The sequence below is a fragment of the Antechinus flavipes genome, chromosome 4 (assembly GCF_016432865.1).
Source record: "Antechinus flavipes isolate AdamAnt ecotype Samford, QLD, Australia chromosome 4, AdamAnt_v2, whole genome shotgun sequence".
Taxonomy (NCBI): Eukaryota; Metazoa; Chordata; class Mammalia; order Dasyuromorphia; family Dasyuridae; genus Antechinus; species Antechinus flavipes.
Window position 1 is genome coordinate 163,821,834 of NC_067401.1, and position 17,486 is coordinate 163,839,319.

The 17,486-nt window shown below is 41.8% G+C and overlaps 1 protein-coding gene across 3 annotated transcripts in view; it reads right to left on the minus strand.

The window, feature by feature from the left end:
• Positions 1-1,107: 1,107 nt before the first annotated feature.
• Positions 1,108-17,486, minus strand: part of LRRC45 (leucine rich repeat containing 45) — a 33,061-nt gene continuing 16,682 nt past the window's right edge. The window contains exons 1-18 of one of the 3 annotated variants that reach the window (XM_051995326.1): positions 17,277-17,357; positions 13,397-13,683; positions 12,580-12,641; positions 11,993-12,063; positions 11,648-11,826; positions 10,760-10,888; positions 9,324-9,436; positions 8,640-8,698; positions 8,476-8,553; positions 7,635-7,770; positions 7,418-7,495; positions 7,004-7,115; positions 6,808-6,878; positions 5,625-5,717; positions 4,309-4,401; positions 2,771-2,944; positions 2,539-2,686; positions 1,108-2,389 (exon numbers count right to left, since the gene is read on the minus strand). In XM_051995326.1, the coding sequence (XP_051851286.1) occupies positions 2,193-2,389; positions 2,539-2,686; positions 2,771-2,944; positions 4,309-4,401; positions 5,625-5,717; positions 6,808-6,878; positions 7,004-7,115; positions 7,418-7,495; positions 7,635-7,770; positions 8,476-8,553; positions 8,640-8,698; positions 9,324-9,436; positions 10,760-10,888; positions 11,648-11,826; positions 11,993-12,063; positions 12,580-12,641; positions 13,397-13,628 (2,025 nt within the window). In that variant the 5' untranslated portion in view covers positions 13,629-13,683; positions 17,277-17,357 and the 3' untranslated portion in view covers positions 1,108-2,192. Of the gene's footprint in view, positions 2,390-2,538; positions 2,702-2,770; positions 2,945-4,308; positions 4,402-5,624; positions 5,718-6,807; positions 6,879-7,003; positions 7,116-7,417; positions 7,496-7,634; positions 7,771-8,475; positions 8,554-8,639; positions 8,699-9,323; positions 9,437-10,759; positions 10,889-11,647; positions 11,827-11,992; positions 12,064-12,579; positions 12,642-13,396; positions 13,684-17,276; positions 17,358-17,486 lie in introns of those variants that run through there. The other 2 variants (XM_051995327.1, XM_051995328.1) reach the window with 2 other exon arrangements.

Consider the following 17,486-nt stretch of genomic DNA (forward strand, 5'->3'; position numbering starts at 1 on the left):
TCCGTGGCCCAGGGTCAATGGGGCGGCAGGGATTTAGCTCCTCCCAAACGGACTCCCTAAGACCTCTGGGATGGGTAACTCAATTCTGCCCCGTTTTCTGGCAATGCGGAGATGGTTCATCCCACATTCACAGCGGGGCGGGGGAAGCGCCCGGAGGCAGGACACGCCTGCAGGTTGAGAGAGAGGAGTAAGGACTCCAGCCAGGGCTATGGCCATCCATCCTCGTGAAACCTAACTCATTTCACATCTTCTCGCCAGTAGCTAAGATTTTCTCTCCAGCCATTATTTTGCATTCTAATTATCACTGCACTGATTGTACCCTGGCAGGAGATTCCCAAGTTCCCGGAGGGTATCATTTTGGTTTTGTCTTTGTAACCCTAGTACCTAGCTCCGTGCTGCCTCTGTTAAGTAGGTCTTGTGCTGTTTGGATTTAATTTGAGGCCCTTGGAGAATGAGGCAGAGGGCCATAGTAAAGGAGGGAAGAAAAGTTGAATGTACCACTCACAAAAAAGGAGCAGCTTCTCCCTCACTACACTATCCACCTCCTCAAAGCTCCAGGCTCTGTCTGCTTGCTTCAACATTATGTTGCTCTCAGCGTTCAGCCTTTGTGCTGAAGGCACAAAACAAACTCCGATTCCTTTGGCTTGCTCTTATCTACACCAAAGCAATAACCGGAATGTACCTTAGATACCCCCTAGAGCTGCGGGGAGAGGGGGGGAGAAGGAGGAGGCCGGGCCAATACCTTTTCCATAGCAAGCACTCAAACATCAATTGATGAATAAGATTTTGATTGAGTGGCACAAACCTTGGTGATGGGGAGAAGTGGGGGCGGGGAACTTTCAGAAAGTTCAAAACTCCCCTGAGAGAATACTTTTTACAGGGAGGTAGATTTTGGCATCCACATACAAAGGTACTCAGATGTTCACTGACCGAGCCTTTGTTAAACATGGGGAAATTCCAAGACCATGGAGGTTGCCATGTGGCCACCATTGCCAAAAGGATGAAGACTTATTAAGGAAGAAGTCCTTAAGGAAGGCAGCACAAGACGATAGCAGATAGGGTCTTGTGTTCAGGGAGAGCGATGCACAAGCACCGGAAGCCCTGGTGTATCATGAAATGCACAAGCTCTGTATTTCAGAAACATGCCAAACAATTTAAAAAATCACCATGCTAGCCGTAGGGCTGGGCCCCAACAGCGTGCAAAACAATGTCCACTGAGTGAGTCTCAAGGTTCAATTTTAAGTGTTCATAACATCATCTGCTTTGTAACTGGCACACCATTAGGCACACACACACACACACATAAACCCCCAGCTAGCTCTTGGGCAGAGATATCTGCAGAGTTCAAATTTAGTTCTGCTCCAGGTTTCCTGTCATCTTCCAGCACTCTCTTTAAGGCACATGATTCTCAAAATAGGTTGGAGGGGCAAAGATTTGTGGCTTCCCTTGGTGCTCAAAGAGGACCAAAATGACATCACTATGTCAGGGTCAAGATACAGTGTGTTGACTGTGGCTGAAAAGACCAATATGAGCTTAAAGCTCCATAGAGCACCATAGAGCAAGTACAAATAGTCCATGTGAACATTTGGAGTAGAGATGTCTGAAGCACATCTCACATTTCCTTTGAGCTATAGCAAAGGGCAGAGAAGGGAATTGTTAAGTCCTTGGATCCCAGGGAGCATTTGGTTAACTGATCTGCCTTATAAATAAAGGCAATGCCCATGGATTTACTTCTGACACAGTGGGCACTGACCAGCCAAGACTTTTCACTTAGACCTAGACTGGGGAAATTCCTTTGGGACAATGAAATTCAAATCACATCTAAAATGCATTTTTTCAAAAAACACAGCATGGTAGCCTCCATTCTCCTCAGTCATCAGTGTTGCTTTAAGTTGGAGATGGGATAGGAAAGCCATTTTGCCTTGTGTGAAAGAGGTGAAGGAAGGGAAGAAAGTTGGGAGAAACCCAGATTTCCCACCTCCCTTGATAGTAGTTCTCTAGCATCAACTGTACTTCCACCAGGAATCCTCAAATGCTCTGGAAGGTCTCATTCTGTACTTTTCATCTTAGGTTCTAAGGAGAACCTAAGGAGATGGAAGATGTCTCATAGGCAAGCAGAGCTGAGCTCCTTTTGTCTTGCTGCCACCATTCCCTCTGCTTTATACCCAGTCCCAAATCTCCCTTAACTCTTATTATTTGTCGGGGTTTGGAGTCCCCAGGGGAGAGCCCTGTACATAAGCCAAGATGGCGTTCTGTAGGAAGCTTGCTCGCTGGGCCTCTTCCTCCCGCAGCCTGTTGATCTCGGCACTCTTGAGCCTCAGCTTTTCCCTGATAGAAGCATTCTCACTCTCTTTGTCCAGCAGAGCCTCCCGGTGGCTGCTTGACATCACTGTGGGGAGAGAAGTTCAGTGAGCTGAGGTCCCTCTGTCTTGAATGTCATAAGCAGCAAACAGACCAGAAGTAAGAGGCATTTGCCTGTCTCCTGTCACTCAGGAAAGAGGAGCCTGCCTGTGCTGTTGTTTCAGCTAAAGACCTCACCTTTGATCTGCCTTTCCAGAGCTGCAATCTTCTCCTTTAAACCTTCCTGGGCTGTCCTCTCTGCCTGCAGGTGGCCAATCTGCTCCTGCAACTCCACTCGCACCTTGTTCACTTCGGCCACCTTCTCCTGTTCCTTGTCTCTCACCTCCTATTGGGGGAAATACTGTAAGGAAAGGAAGTGAGAGCTTAGCTGTGGCCCCTCTGCAGAGACTCAAGGGTCCTATTCACACACCTTCTGCAGCTCCTCTAGCTGTCGCCTTACAGCTTCCATCTGAAGGCTCATCTGGTTGTTCTTGGTCTGGCTTTCAGTCACAGCTTGTTTCTGCTGGAGGCAGTATTCCTGAGCTTCATCCCGAGCCTGGGAAATCAGCCGTATTTTCTCTTCCAGATGAGTCACTCGCTGTTGCTGCAAGTTGCAAAGAACAATAATAACTGGGGAAGAACTGGTCCGTACTGTGGACTGTCACCCTGAGAGTATATCCCTACAAAGGTCTTGGTCTTCCCTCCTCCAATACTTTCTACTGCATTAGTCCTGCTCCCAGGACTTCTTAAAATCTATTGAATGAACTGAACCTAACTCAATGCCTTCTCCACAGTAAATAACAGACTAAGAATTTTATAACTTTACAGTTAAGAGCAGCTGTTCAGTTCCTTTGCTGCATGCAATACTGCTTGAAATCAATGGATCAGGGGCAGCTAGTTGGTGCAATGGATAGAGAGCACCAGCCCTGAAGTCAGGAGGACCTGATTTCAAATCTGGCCTCAGACACTTAACCTTTCCTAGCTGTGTGACCCTGGGCAAGTCACTTAATCCCAATTGCCTCAGGAAAAAAAAAAGCCGAAATGAATGGGTCAAAAGCTGTGGATTAAAAATCTTTTAACTAGGGAAAATAATCACTGCAATGGGGCTTGTTGCAATAGAATTTGATCTGTAAAAAATTTTTAATAAAGCTTTTTATTTTCAAAACATATGCACAGATAATTTAACAATACTGACTCTTGCATAGCCTTGTATTTCAGATTTTCTCCTCCCCACCCCCTCCCCTAGATGGCAAGCAATCCAATATATGTTAAACATGTTAAAATGTTAAATCCAACATGTATAAACATAGTTGTACAATTCTCTCGCTTCACAAGAAAAATCAGATCAAAAAAAGGAAAGTAAATAAGAAAACAAAATGCAAACAAACAACAAAAAGAGTAAAAATGTTATGTTATGAGCTATACTCAGTTCCCACAGTCCTCTCTCTGGGCATAGATGGCTCTCTTCATAATAAGATCATTGGAATTGGCATCAATTATTTCACTGTTGGAAAGAGTCACATTCATCAGAATTGATCATCTTATAATATTGATGTTGCCATGTCCAATGATCTCCTGGTTCTGCTCATTTCACTTAGCATCAATTCATGTAAGTCTGTCCAGGCCTCTCTGAAATCATGTTTCTTATAGAACAATAATATTCATATACCATAACTTAGTCAGCCTTTCTCCAACTTTCTGCAGTTTCTTTCCATTATGAAAAGACCTGCCACAAACACTTTTGCACATGTGGATCCCTTTCCTTCCTTTAAACTGATCTGTAAATTACCTTGGTACTTGTTTAAATATCATCTTCTCATGTTCTCTTCATGTGTCCTGCCTCCCCCATTAGATTTGTAACCTCTTAAAACTAGGGACTCTTGACTTCTATTCTCAAACATTCCATTTTTGTCTTATATTCCTCAATACCAATAAAGAACTCAGATTTCACAGTGTTGACCAACTTACCATTTCCAGGCGCACTTGGCTCTTGGCTTTTATCATCTCCTCCTCTGCCTGACTTCGCTCAGCCAATATAGCTTTCTTCACTCGGTTCACCTCCTATTTCAACATAGACATAAATGTTTAGGTCAAGTTTAAGTCGCTCATACCCATCCTCAGGAAGTGACCCTGCTTTAACCATTTAGTAGGACTTTGGCCAAAGTCAGTCTTTCTGGAGGTGAAAAGCTTAGACTACTAATTTCACTATAGAAGGAATTCCCCCAAAAGAAACAACTTTTACCAATAATGATGAACAATCATTCTTAACCTAAAGAGTAAGAGTTGTCTGGGGGCACTGAGACTTAAAGGACTTGCTAGAGAGCTCCCAGCCAGTGTATGTCAGATGTGTATCTTGAATTTAGTGTGGCCCTAATCAAACTGAGACCTATTGAAGACCTGAGCTTAAGAAGGCCAAGGTCTCCCACTGCATCCAGGCCATTTCCAGATGTCCTGATCTATATCTGGCCATTGGACCCAGATGGTTTTGGAGAGAAAAGTGGGACAGGCGACCTTGCACAACCCTCTTCTCCCTTAAATCCAATTCACTTGCATGTCATGGCATCAACTCCCTGATGTCATGGTCCTCTTGGAGAATGAAGGACGAACAGGAACATCCATTTTGTCATACTACTTTTCAACTTAACCCAGAGCTCTAATTGAGTTACTGAACTTTTTTTTTTTTTTTTTTTTTTTTGGGCTGAGGCAATTGGAGTTAAGTGACTTGCCCGGGGTCACACACAGCTAGGAAGTATTAAGTGCCTGAGGTCGGATTTGAACTCAGGTCCTCCTGACTTCAGGGACAGCACTCTATCCACTATACCATCTGGCCCCTCAGCTATTTTCTTAACAGAGCTTTTTGCCAGGGTATTTCCCACCTTCTACCCCCCTCCCAAATGCTTTATGAGAAATAAGTGGCCTTAGAACAAAGGAGATCCTTTCACTTTTTGCCCTAAACTCAGGGTTGTCACTTCCAATCCAACTGCAGCCTTGCTTTGCCACAGTCTGCTTCCTAGATCACTCCTGGGTTTCTGGGCATTTCCCTTAAAAAGATCAAACTAAGAAGCAGACATTAGCAAAGAGTAAGGGGGTAACTCAGAAGCCAGAATATTCTTAAATCCAAGTCCACTAGATTTCTGCTGACCCTGAAGTACAAGGAAAGTATGAGGGATGGGTGATACCTCCATACTCCAGAGGCTTATTTCCAATTTTTTACTCTGAGATATGTTAGTTGTGGGTTAGAATCTCCACCCCCTTCCCCACCCATCTACATTATGAATGCTCACCTCCTCCAGGGAGATTCGTACTGTCTCCAGCTTTTGTATCCTCTCTTGTAAGGATCTTTCACTCTCCTCCATTCGACGAGTCAAGTGTTCTACCTGTTCAGTAACAAAGATGCAGTGCTTGAAGTCTGGAGAAGCCCTTCTCCCTAACTGTTTTCCCAACAGTTTCTGGAAATAGCTTTTCTGACTCCCATTTACTTCCTTCTGAGAAGAGCTGAGTTGAAGGCCCAAAAGGCCTCTAATTCTATTATTAGGGGGAAGAAAAAAACTGAGGTGGAAAGATTGTTTATCCATTTAAAAGTGAATTCATTTTCAGGGACAAATTAACTTCCTAATTTTAAGATATTCTGGCTGCTCTCTTTCCTGATAGCATAAGTAGGTTGTAAGTCAGGCAGGTAGCCTCAGAATCTGGGAATTAGGAGGCCTCAATTAAAATCCCTCCTCTAACTACTTAACACCAGTTGACCTTGAGCTAATTTCTCTGATTCTCAGTTCTCTAAATGCATCCAAAATGGGGGGGTCAATAGTATCTGAACTACCTATTTTCCAAGATTATTATAAGGATTAAGTAAGAATGTAGGAAATATTTTGTAAATGGTAAAGCACAATTCAGCTTTTTTTTTTTTTTACCAATCATAAATCAATGTAGAGAAATTCCCAGTGAGTAGCTTCCTCTGCTGGTACAAATCTGTACTTTCAGGACTTGAAGGCTAAAGTCTAAAGGGATTTGCCTAAGGGCTGTGTCAGAAGGATCAAGGTCCAACTCTACCTTTACTCTGCCACACTTTCAACTAACTCTATAAAAAACATGGTTGTCCTATGAATAATCAGGCATCAGGAGACCTGGGTTTGGTTCTAGCTCTGCCACCACTTCTCTGGGTGATTTCTGGCAGGCCACTTTACTTCCCTGGCTTTGCTTCCTCCTCTGTAAAATGAAGAGTTTGGCCTAGACAGTCTGTAAGGTTTCTTCTCAGTTTTCTGCTCTTCTAGGACCCTGGAGAACTATAGTCTTCCAGAAATCACTCCCCAACCCCTGCCTATCCCATTAGATAGATGTAGTGCAGGTAAGCTTATTGAGGTGCCCCTGGTAGGTTTAGGAACATCAATAAACTCAACATAAGCTTGATAGACTAAGGAGGCTCTAAAATTCTGCTTCTCCACAAGACAGGTTTGGGTGCTTCTTTACCTCTTTTAGTCGGAGGTTTTCGGAATCTTCTAAGCTTTGTTTGAATCTCCTCTTCTCCATTTCCAGGCGCTCTAGAAACTCAAAATAGGGAGATATGGGTCACACTTTTCCAGGAGAATGGCCTGGTGCCCCCATGTGATCTTGCTGTCCCTTAGGGTCCTGCTCCCTACTCCCCCAACCCTCCCCCAGCACTCACCTTCAGCCTGAGTTAATCGTAGCTTCAGCTCCGAAGTTATGTTGGTCAGTTCCTGTTTTGTAAGGAAAAGCCGCTCCTGCTGAGTCTTGCTCTTTCGCTCTAATTCATCCACCTGAAAAGTCAACATGGTTTAGAACAGAAGTGTCAAACATGTGGCTCCCAGTGCAGCCTGAACCAAATTTAAAATATAATTGGGGAATATGTTAATAAAAATCCAAGAAAACATAACTAAAGTTAATATGTTTTTCTATGTGGTATAAGTGATTTCTGTTTCTTTGTGACTTTGACATCAGTGATATCAGGCCTACTCAACTCTACCTCTGGACAACTCTGCCTAGACAGAGCTGCTGCTCCTTAGCTAGAACATACAAACATGCGCCAGTCTATTAGCCCTGGCCTAATGCCCTACCATACCTGGCTACGAAGAAGCATATTTCTTTCATTGGATGAAGCCACTTCTTTCAATAGTTTAGATTCCCGATCTGCAGCTTCCTAGGAATACAATAAAATGAGAAGCAACTTTGGTCAAGCTCTTTCTGCCACACCTGTGAGGCTTACATGGTATTCCTCCTAATTCATCTACCTGTTGCCCAATCTTCCCCTGGATCACTGAGTCCCTCGTCCAGTATACCTGCTGCTCTAGCTGCAGTTCCTTGGATTGTCGCTGTGATAAGTTTATTTGCTCTTTCTGTGCAGTAGTCAACAGCTCACTCAGATCTTGGACTTTCTGCTCAGATAGGGCCAAGGCAGCCTCACTCATCTGCAGCCTATATGATAAAAGAAGAGATTTATTAGATCAGAGCCTATCCAATGCCTCCTGGGTACAGCACACTGGGTTAGGGAGGTGTAAGAAATCTGTTTGAGAGGATAAAACAAAATACAAGGAATTATAAAAGCATAACAATCGTACTAGAAAACTGCATAACAAAGTGCTGTGTGAGATCCATATGGAAAGCCTATGTTTAGGAGGAATGCTTTTAAAGATTGTACAAGTTTCTTCTGATCATTGCTTTAAACCTACACTCTTCAGCCTGACTTTTAAAGATTCCATCACCAACTATACCTCCCCCTTCCTTCTTTCCCATTACCTTAATCTCTCTATTCCAATTAATCTATCTAAAAAAACCAAACCCAGCCAAACTTATTCCTTCCATCAAATATACTTGTAGTCCTTTCCTTTTTTCTGTCCATATCCCATCCTACCTCCTTCAAAACTTAGCTCTTAAATTCAAAATTAATCCAATCCAACTCTTTATTATGCATCACTTTTTTTAAAAGCAAACTTGATACCACCAATTCACTATTTTTCCCTGATGTTCTGAAATGCCCATGCCTGTGTGTTCTCATGATGTGACAACTCTGTGAAAGTCAGGGACAGAAGAGATGATTAATATATTTTGATACCTTCAGGGAGCCTATTAAGGGTAGCTCAAATCAACATCCTGCCTACTCCAGCCCAGCCCATTACATACTTGGCCTTGAGGGAATTGATGATGGAGTGACGCTCATTCAGGGCCTCTTGAAGCTGACTCACTCGGACTGCCGATGTCCTAAGGAATGGCAAGAGAGATGACCATTGAAACAAACCCAAATATCCCCAAAACAGCCACTTCTCACCTCTTTCTGAATTACTCACCTGCAATTCCTGGAAATCTCTTCTCTCTGTTTATCAATTGTATCCATCAGGTTCAGGAACTGGGAAAAAACAGATATAAGCCATATAAAAATGGTGAATCCTAATACTTTAATTGAAATCTGGGACAAAGGGCATAATTCCAAATTAGCAGAAAACTAAGTAGTCCTCAGGTCATGCCAAGGAAATAAGAGTCTACCTTCCTAATTTCACACTTCATCTAACTAAAGGACTCCTGTATCAGTAGGCTGTCAACTATTAGGAAGGACAAACACTTGGGACTGAGGGATTCTGGGGTACAAGAGCAGAACACGGAGTCAGGAAAACAGGAGAATCAAATGAAGGAACTTGACTAGGAAGACACTGGAAAAACAAAAAGGAGAAGTGGATGGCATACCTAATGATGACCAAAAAAAGGATGAGCTAATTTAATAACTCCTTTTCTGAGGGGGAGAGAAATCTTAAAAGACTAGGAAGAAAGGGGAAAGAAGACTTGGGTTCTCTTCACCAACACAATGTCTATAATGAACAGGACTAAGGAAATCATATCCCTGAGGGTAAGCAATAAAAACATAAGCGCAAGCTGCAGATATATCCAGACAGCTTCTTGTGGGAGGAGTCTATGCTCTGGGCTGCTTTCTCCCTGTGACAGAGGTAAGATGGCAGGTGAGAAGGAAAATTGCTTACCTGTTTGGACTTCTCTTCTTTAAGGTTTTGGACTTCTTTACTTAGCACATAGGTCCGGTTCTGATTTTCCTGGAGTGACACCTGCCTGTCTAAGTTGTGATCCATGGCTTGTTCTGTGAGATGACAGCAGTGTCACCCCCTGCATCCCTCTTCATTCTGGTAAAGCTGTCACATTACTTGGCAAAGAGCTGGATAACCCACTTATAGCCAGACTGTTCTTTTGGCCTGTCCAGAAACTGTAGCTGTGGATAGGTCTCAGGACACTGAGGACTACCAACCAGATGTGCTATTTGTTCTGGTCACTTTTTACAAATTTACAACTATTACAATAGATGAGATACCTAAATAATCTCAAATGATAAATAAGTATGAACTGCATGTGATACTACTTCAGGAGTCTTCTTGAATTTTCATTTAGGGTAATTTAAAAATGAATTTCCATTTCTTGAGAATAATCTGACTGAGAAGATATAGGAAGGGACTTAGAATATGGTGAGGAATATAGAGACACTGGACTATAACTTTTCATTTTTTTTGGACAGTTGACAAATTAGAACATTTCTCCACCCCACCCTTCTCCTCATCCAAGTGAATAAATGAACGTTTAGTGCATTATTATTTTTCCCAAGAGATAGTTTGATACAGTGGAAGGAGTACCTAACTGGAGACAGACCTTAATTCAAATACTGCCTCAGAAACGTACTAGCTACCTAGGAGTCTCTGGACAAGTCATCCTCTCAGAGTTTCCCCACCTGTAAAATGGAGACAATATTTGCACAACTAATCCCTCACAGGATCACTGAAATGAAAATACTTTTGTAAATTTTAAAACATTAAATAAATATAAAATTACTATTATAGTGGCCCTTAAAATCTCCAGGGAATCTTGCTCATGTAGATATGATCCTAGGGTCCTGTAGAAGCATTGACTTCTCCAGCACCAGCCCAGTGAACAGAAAACAAGAGAAAATTCTCAGGCTATGCTGACTTGATCAATAATAGTTGCTACTACTTACCTGTGCCTTAAAGTTTGCAAAGACACTTTATATATGTTAACCCATTTTATGTAAAGCATTTTGCAAATCTTAAAGCCATATTAAGCCATAGGATGTTCCATTCTAGGTTGGATTTCTAAGCTACCTCATTAGAAATTACTGATGCTGGAATAAAACTTATTACTTCCAGTGCTTTCACAAAACACTTTCTTAGAGAAAAAGCCTTATACTATCAATAGATAGGTATGGAAAAGAAACTTCTCTACTGTATACTAGTCCTATGCAGCTAGATTCTTTCCTACTCAGCTGAAATTTCCACAAAATATTTAGCTTTCTCAAGAGACAGTAATCAGAGGGATCCTCCAGGTCAGAGAATTGTTTTTATGTCCCATTTCAAGACAGTTCTGATCTATTCCAGTTCCCTATAGGCCTGCCACTTACCAACAGCTTTCAAGACATCCCCTGGGATGTTGTTTCCAGCTAGTTCCAGCTTCCTTAAGGTCTTGTTGTTGGAAAGACAATTTACAATTGCCCGGCCTCCCAAGAGTCCAATGTTATTCCAACGAAGATCTGACGGGGAAACGTGACAACATCAGGGACAGAGAACACCATCAAAGAACAGAAGAATAAAAAAGAAGTCTTGACATTAGTTGCTAATTCTTCCATTTTTAATTAGAGGTGCTATGGATTCAAAAGGCGGCAGCTATGGAGCCTAACAGAAAGAAAGGGATCAAGCTAGAGCTTTGATTTGGAAAAAAGAGGAAAAGATCTATTTCAAGTCGCCATTTCTTCCTCAATTAGAAGTGCACATTTGCTTACCTGCCACTTTTTGAAAAACATGAAAACTGCAATAGTAAGTAAAGAAGGAGGGATGGTAAAATGCTTAGAATGATCAGGGTACAGAGAGGGATGCTAATTTGTATAGCTATGGCAGCACCATAGGGAACATTAGCAAGTTCCCTAGTGCTTCAATGGATAGAGGGCCACACCTGGTCTCAGGAAGATGGCCTCAGAAACTTACTAGTGTGTGACCCGGGGCAAATTTGCTTTTCTTAGTTTCCTCACCTGTCACAAGGGGAATAATAACAACCTACCAGAGTTGGTGTAGGATCAAATGAGATGGGATTTGTAAAGTGCTTTCACATATCTTAAAAAGTACTATAGGGAATGCTAACTATTCTTCTTATCATTGTTTATTTTCCAAATTGTGTCCCAAATTCCCTTTGCACCCTAAGGCCCAGACTAACTCTATGGCCAGGAAAAGTAAGGAGAGACAGCTCTCCCTTGCTTCTAGGTCAGTAGCATCAAGCCTGGATGGAACTTCCTTACCTATATCTTGAAGAGTGGAATTGTTCTTCAAGGCCATGGCCAGCTCTTCTGCCCCCTTGTGGTTGATCTGGTTGTTTCGTAGGTCTAGTTGCTGCAGAGTAGTATTGGCCCTAAGCCCCTCACAGAAGAGAGAAAAACTTTCTTCCCACATTCCCAGATTGTTCCACTCTAGAACAAGACTGTGAAAAAAGCCATTGTCAGGGCTGAAGAGGCTTGACATAGAAAAGCAACTTGTACCATGAAAGCTCATGGAAATGAATAGGAGAATGGTTTGGGAGCTTCTCTCTAGGAAGAACCCTGAGCCATGTTGATGAGAAGGGGATGGGCAGGGAGCCACCCTCTTACCTTTGAATGGACTTGTTTTGTCGGAGGAGTTTGCCCAGAGCCTCAGCTCCCATAGCTCGAAGGTTATTACCCTAGGACAGATGGACTCTCAATGTGACTGTCTTACTTTCTGAGTGAACCTATATACCTTATCCTACTACACAGAGCTTTAAGCATGGTCCCTAAAGGCACTGTAGGAGGAAGTTAGGGACTGCCTTTTTTTTTTAAAGAAGATATGTTTTCCTCAAAATCAGCATCATATTATTCTCTCATTTGACTAGTGCCACTTAATCATTCATTTATTCAACACTATGTATTGAATTACTTACTATGCTTACTATGTATTAAGCATTCTAGAAAGTAGATAGTCTCTACCTTTGAGCTCAAGGATTTTTTGGAATTCAAGATGTTTGTCTAGAACACATTTAAACACACAATTTTGAGACATATAAACTAGGCCATTCAAATAATATCTCTGTAATTATCCAAACTTAGGGAAGGCTAATCTGAGTTGCTTCCATAGGCCACCAGACACTGACTACCCTACGATAAATATTTAGCAATTCCCATTTTCCCCTCTATCTTTCCCTATGTTTCTATCTGCTCACCTTTAAATCCAGATATTTGACTACTGTGTTTGAACAAAGTCCTTGTATGAGCAGTTTAGATCCTGTAAGAGACAAGGAGTTATTTTTTTCTAGGAATAAATGGCTTCCTTAGGTCATTCCTATATTCTTTTTCTATCAACAGGCAACTGCTCAGACCCAAAAAAAGAGATTTTTTTTATTTTATTTGGTCAGAAATGAACCAAAGTTGATTATAGCAACAAAATGCTACTTCAACTCACTACAATCAGGTAGCCAAACATTAGGTCTACTAGGTTAGGAACTCCTAAGGCTGAGACTTGTAAGGATTCTCCAATTTATAATAAGAAATTACATTTAAATAATATATACTCAAAGGTTGCCAAGTTTCAAGCAAAAGAAACAGATGTTCACAGAGGTGAAATGTTATCACATAATAAGCTTATTTCTAAGTCAACACATAGAGTTTGGTACATGCTTAGAGGAATTAAGAGAATAGGATAGTAATCTCGTTATTGTGGAAATCTAGGGATGCTATTATTTGGCCCAAAGTCCCTTGCAGAAGAGGAAAAATCTTTCTTCCCATCTCCCTAGGCTGTTCCACTATAGAGTGATGTTGGAAGAAGAGATAAGAGCCAAAGGAGCCTTAGGAGATTTAACTTCTTAGTGGAAACCCAGTAGTTATGTTCAGTAAATTAAATGCTGATGGAAATATCAACAAGTATGTGTATCTGAGGCCAGAATTCAAACAAAGAGATCAGAACTGCATAAGCCCAAAGAGCAGCCAGAGCTTGTAGAATCTAACCTGGCTGCTGGCCAAGTACCCATAACCATCATTCACCTTCTTCACTCATCATACAGTCACTTAGGAGGACCATTGAAAACAGGATGTCATTTTGCAGGAGCTTCCCCAAAGCTCCACAGGTGTCAACTGACAAGCTCTGGGTGGCCAGGTCCAGCTTGTTCTTGCGATGACCCTCCCGCAAATCATGCAGTTGCTTAAGGACTGCTTCCTGGGGCTCAGCTCCACTGTCCTTACATAGCCGGCTATAGGAACGGCGGAACTCCTCCATTGTCCCAGGAAAACTACAGGGGCTTTTTCAGTATGTTCCTTATAGTCCAACTTTTCTGCGGAAAAATTCCAGAATGAGAGAATTAGCAATTCCAAAGCCTCACAAGTTATGACGTGATTCACTCCATCCTTGGTAGATGTTCCTAGACTAAGCCGTCCTCACCATTGCTAACTTAAGATATCCACAGATACGTAAAACATAAATCAGAATCTGATAAATTAAAAAGAAGACTAAAAAGTGCCAAGAGATTAGGTGAAGAATAACAATCTAATAATTCACACTAATACTAGATATAGGAATACTGTCTTACCAGATAAGGGATGCAGGATGAAATTAGACAAAACAGGACAAGTGTTGAGAAATCATTAGGTCCTTTTTCTTCTTTCCTATTCTCTTTTCCTACCTTAAATACCATTTCAATTATTGTAGTACAAGGGTACTAATAAGGACTGAATGAGCTAAGGAATTAGGGAGAGGACACATGTAGGAGATCTATATAAAATGAAGTTCTTAGAGATGACCTTGTCATGCTGGAAGTCCTCTTTTTTACTGGGGTGTTTCCCAGGGTAAATGGAGAAGGCCCCAAGGAAGTTGAAGAGTACAATGCAGTCCTGAGCATATTAAAAAGGCAAACTATCATCATAATATTTTATTAATAAAGCTTCTTATTTTCAAAACTTATGCATAATTTTCAATATTCACCCTTGCAAAACCTTGTATTCTAAAATTTTCCCCCTCTCTTTCTTTCATGCCCTCTCCTAGATAGCAAGTAATCCAATATATGTTAAACATGCAGTTTTTCTATACACATTTTCACAATTATCATACTGCACAAGAAAAATCCAATCAAAAAGGGGAAAAAGAAAGAAAACAAAAAGCAAACAAACAACAAAAAAAAAAGTGAAAATATGCTGTGATGCATATTCAATACCCATAGTCCTCTCTCTGGATACAGATGGCTTTATCACAAAATCACCGGAACGGGCCTGAATCATTTCACTGTTGAAAAAAGCTACATCCATCAGAATTAATCATCATGTAATCTTGCTATTCCCATGTACAATGATCTCCTGGTTCTACCCACTTCACTTAGCATCAATTCGTGTAAATCTATCCAGACCTCCCCGAAATCATCCTGCTGATTGTTTCTTATAGAACAATTATATTCCATAACATTATATAATATAACTTATTCTGTCATTTCCCAACTGATGGACACCCATTCAGTTTCCAGTTTCTTGCCACTACAAAAAAGGCTACCACAAACATTTTTACATATGTGAGTCCTTTTCTCTCCTTTATTATCTCTTTGGGATACAGACCCAGTAGAGATACTGCTAGATCACAGGATATGCACATTTTGATAACCTTTTAGGGATAATTCCAAATTGCTCTCCAAGATGGTTGAATCAGTCCACAACTCCACCAACAATGTATAAGTATTCCAGTTTTCCCACATCCCCTCCAACATTTGTCATTATCTTTTCCTTCCATCTTAGCCAATCTGAGAGGTATATAGTGATACTTCAGGGTTCTCGTGCATTTCTCTGATCATTTGTGATTTAGATTTACATGATTAGAAATGGTTTCAATTTCTTCCATATGAAAACTGTCTGTTCATATCCTTTGACTTTTTATCAACTGGAGAATGATTTGAATTCTTATAAATTAATCAATTCTCTATATATTTTAAATGAAGTCTTTATCAGAACCTTTTAATGTAAAAAAAAAAAAAAATTCCCAGTTTATTGCTTTCCTTGACTGCATTGGTTTTATTTGTACAAAAACTTTTTAATAAAAAAAAAAAAACTTTAACTTAATAAAAAAAACTTTTAACTTAATAAAATAACTTAAAATTTTGCGTTCTATATGTAATCCAGTTCGTCTTTGGCCACAAATTCCTTCTTTTTTCTACAGATCTGAGAGGTAGTAGTCTACCTTTGTTTTTCTAATTCACTTATATCACTCTTTTATGTCTAAATCACATCGTCATCAATCTTACTATAGTCTTCCCTCTATTCCAGTGAAGACAAACTAAAACCTTGAACCAAGAACAGCAGAGGGAATACTAGTATCTCCCAAACTTCCAGACCTGAAGCCATCACTTAAAGAAAAAATCATTATGGAGAGGACTACTTCCTTATCATTACCAACAATAATTGCTATCTACTTCCAACAAGTGGATAAATACAAGAGCCCTAGGAATAGGAACATGCCCAAAGTCCATTGGTCTAGTTCTAACTCAGGCTCCTCTTACAGCAATTGTATGGGAAAGCAACTTCTGTGGGGAAAGGGACAGCCATCCTCATCAAGCAGCTACCACATACAAAGCTGCCTCCAGCCAATCTGGAGTAACAAGGCTTCCTGATGAAGAGACAGGAAGCAAGCATAGGCCAGGCAGGTCAATTATCACCTTGACTTCCATCTCCCCTTGCAGACACCAAGGACTCTGAACCCAAGAGCCTTGGGAAGTGCAACACTTCCAGCACAGTGTCCTCAGCCATAAACTTGGGAAGCATCCCTTGTGGAGATGCAGCCTAGCAACTACTTCTGCAGGTGGTATAGCCCCAGCTCCTGAAGACCCAGAAAACAAAGTTCTGTGCCAGAGTCCTTGACACAGCCAAACAATTCAACATCAGAAACTGCTGTGATTTTATCAATGGCAATAACATCTGCTTTGTCTCAGGACCCTAAGAACCATGAGACTTGTCCATGTGAATTGCAGCTGAAATCTTTCACATGTGTGGTCACTACCTCCATTAGAAAGTGATCTCCTTGAGAGTTGGAATAGTCTTATTTTTCAGTGTCCAGTGCTTAGCACAGAGTAACTACTTTAATAAAATACATTTCATTCTTTTTTCATGATTGGGTAGTACATTGAGGAGGAATATATATATACATATACACACACACACACACACACACACACACACATATATATATATATATATATATATATATATATGGAGGACAGTACTGTGTATAAAGGGGAACATATAGGGGACAGAATGCCATATAGAGGGATAGGAAGACAGAGCTACATACTGGGAAAGGGTCCTATGGAAGGAGCAGTATGTGAACAAGGGTAAGGGTAGGGTCTGCATAGAGAAAACGATAATGTAGGGAGGAGCAATGTATTAGGGAGAAGGAGGAGGCAGAGACAAGATAGAAAGGCATAGAGGGAAGGGAATGGGGAGGAGATAAGATGAAGAAGGCAGTATATGAGGGGAGCAAGTGCTGTGCGGTGGGGGGGGGAGGGGTGGAAAAGACACTGAATGGGAAAGGGGATAATGGAGAGAGGAGTGCACTAGGTTAGGACTGGTGTCGAGAGGGGAGTGAAGAAAGAAGAGACGACATAGAGAGAATCTTGAATGGGGGAGGAGGCCGTGGGTCGAGGGACGCGTATAGAGGGGCAAGCGGAGCGAAGGGTCGATGACGTGGTGCTCTCCCGCCCCCAAAATTCTAGAGGAAGGTGGGCGCAGTTACTAACTCCTGGTTACAGGGTAGGAGGCTAGCACAGGTCGTGGGGTCCCATATGCTTTTCCATTTCCCCGCATCCCCCCACCACCACAGGCGTGGGTTCCAGGCCACCCCTCCAGCTACACTCCAGCACCCTCACTCGCTAGGAGGAACGGTCATCTCACTCACCGGCCGCCGCCAGCAGCGCCTCGGTAACCAGGAAGTGCGGGGTGCGCTGGGAAAGGTAGTTCAGCCTGGGTCTGGAGGCGGTAGGAACTACAAGTTCCAGGAACCCTCACGGGGTCTTGCTTAGGAAACCCGTGGTGGGCGGATGAAAGAGACGAGAACACGCGTGCGCCGGCTTCGATATAGGCTTGGAATAGGAGCTAAGAGCAGCTG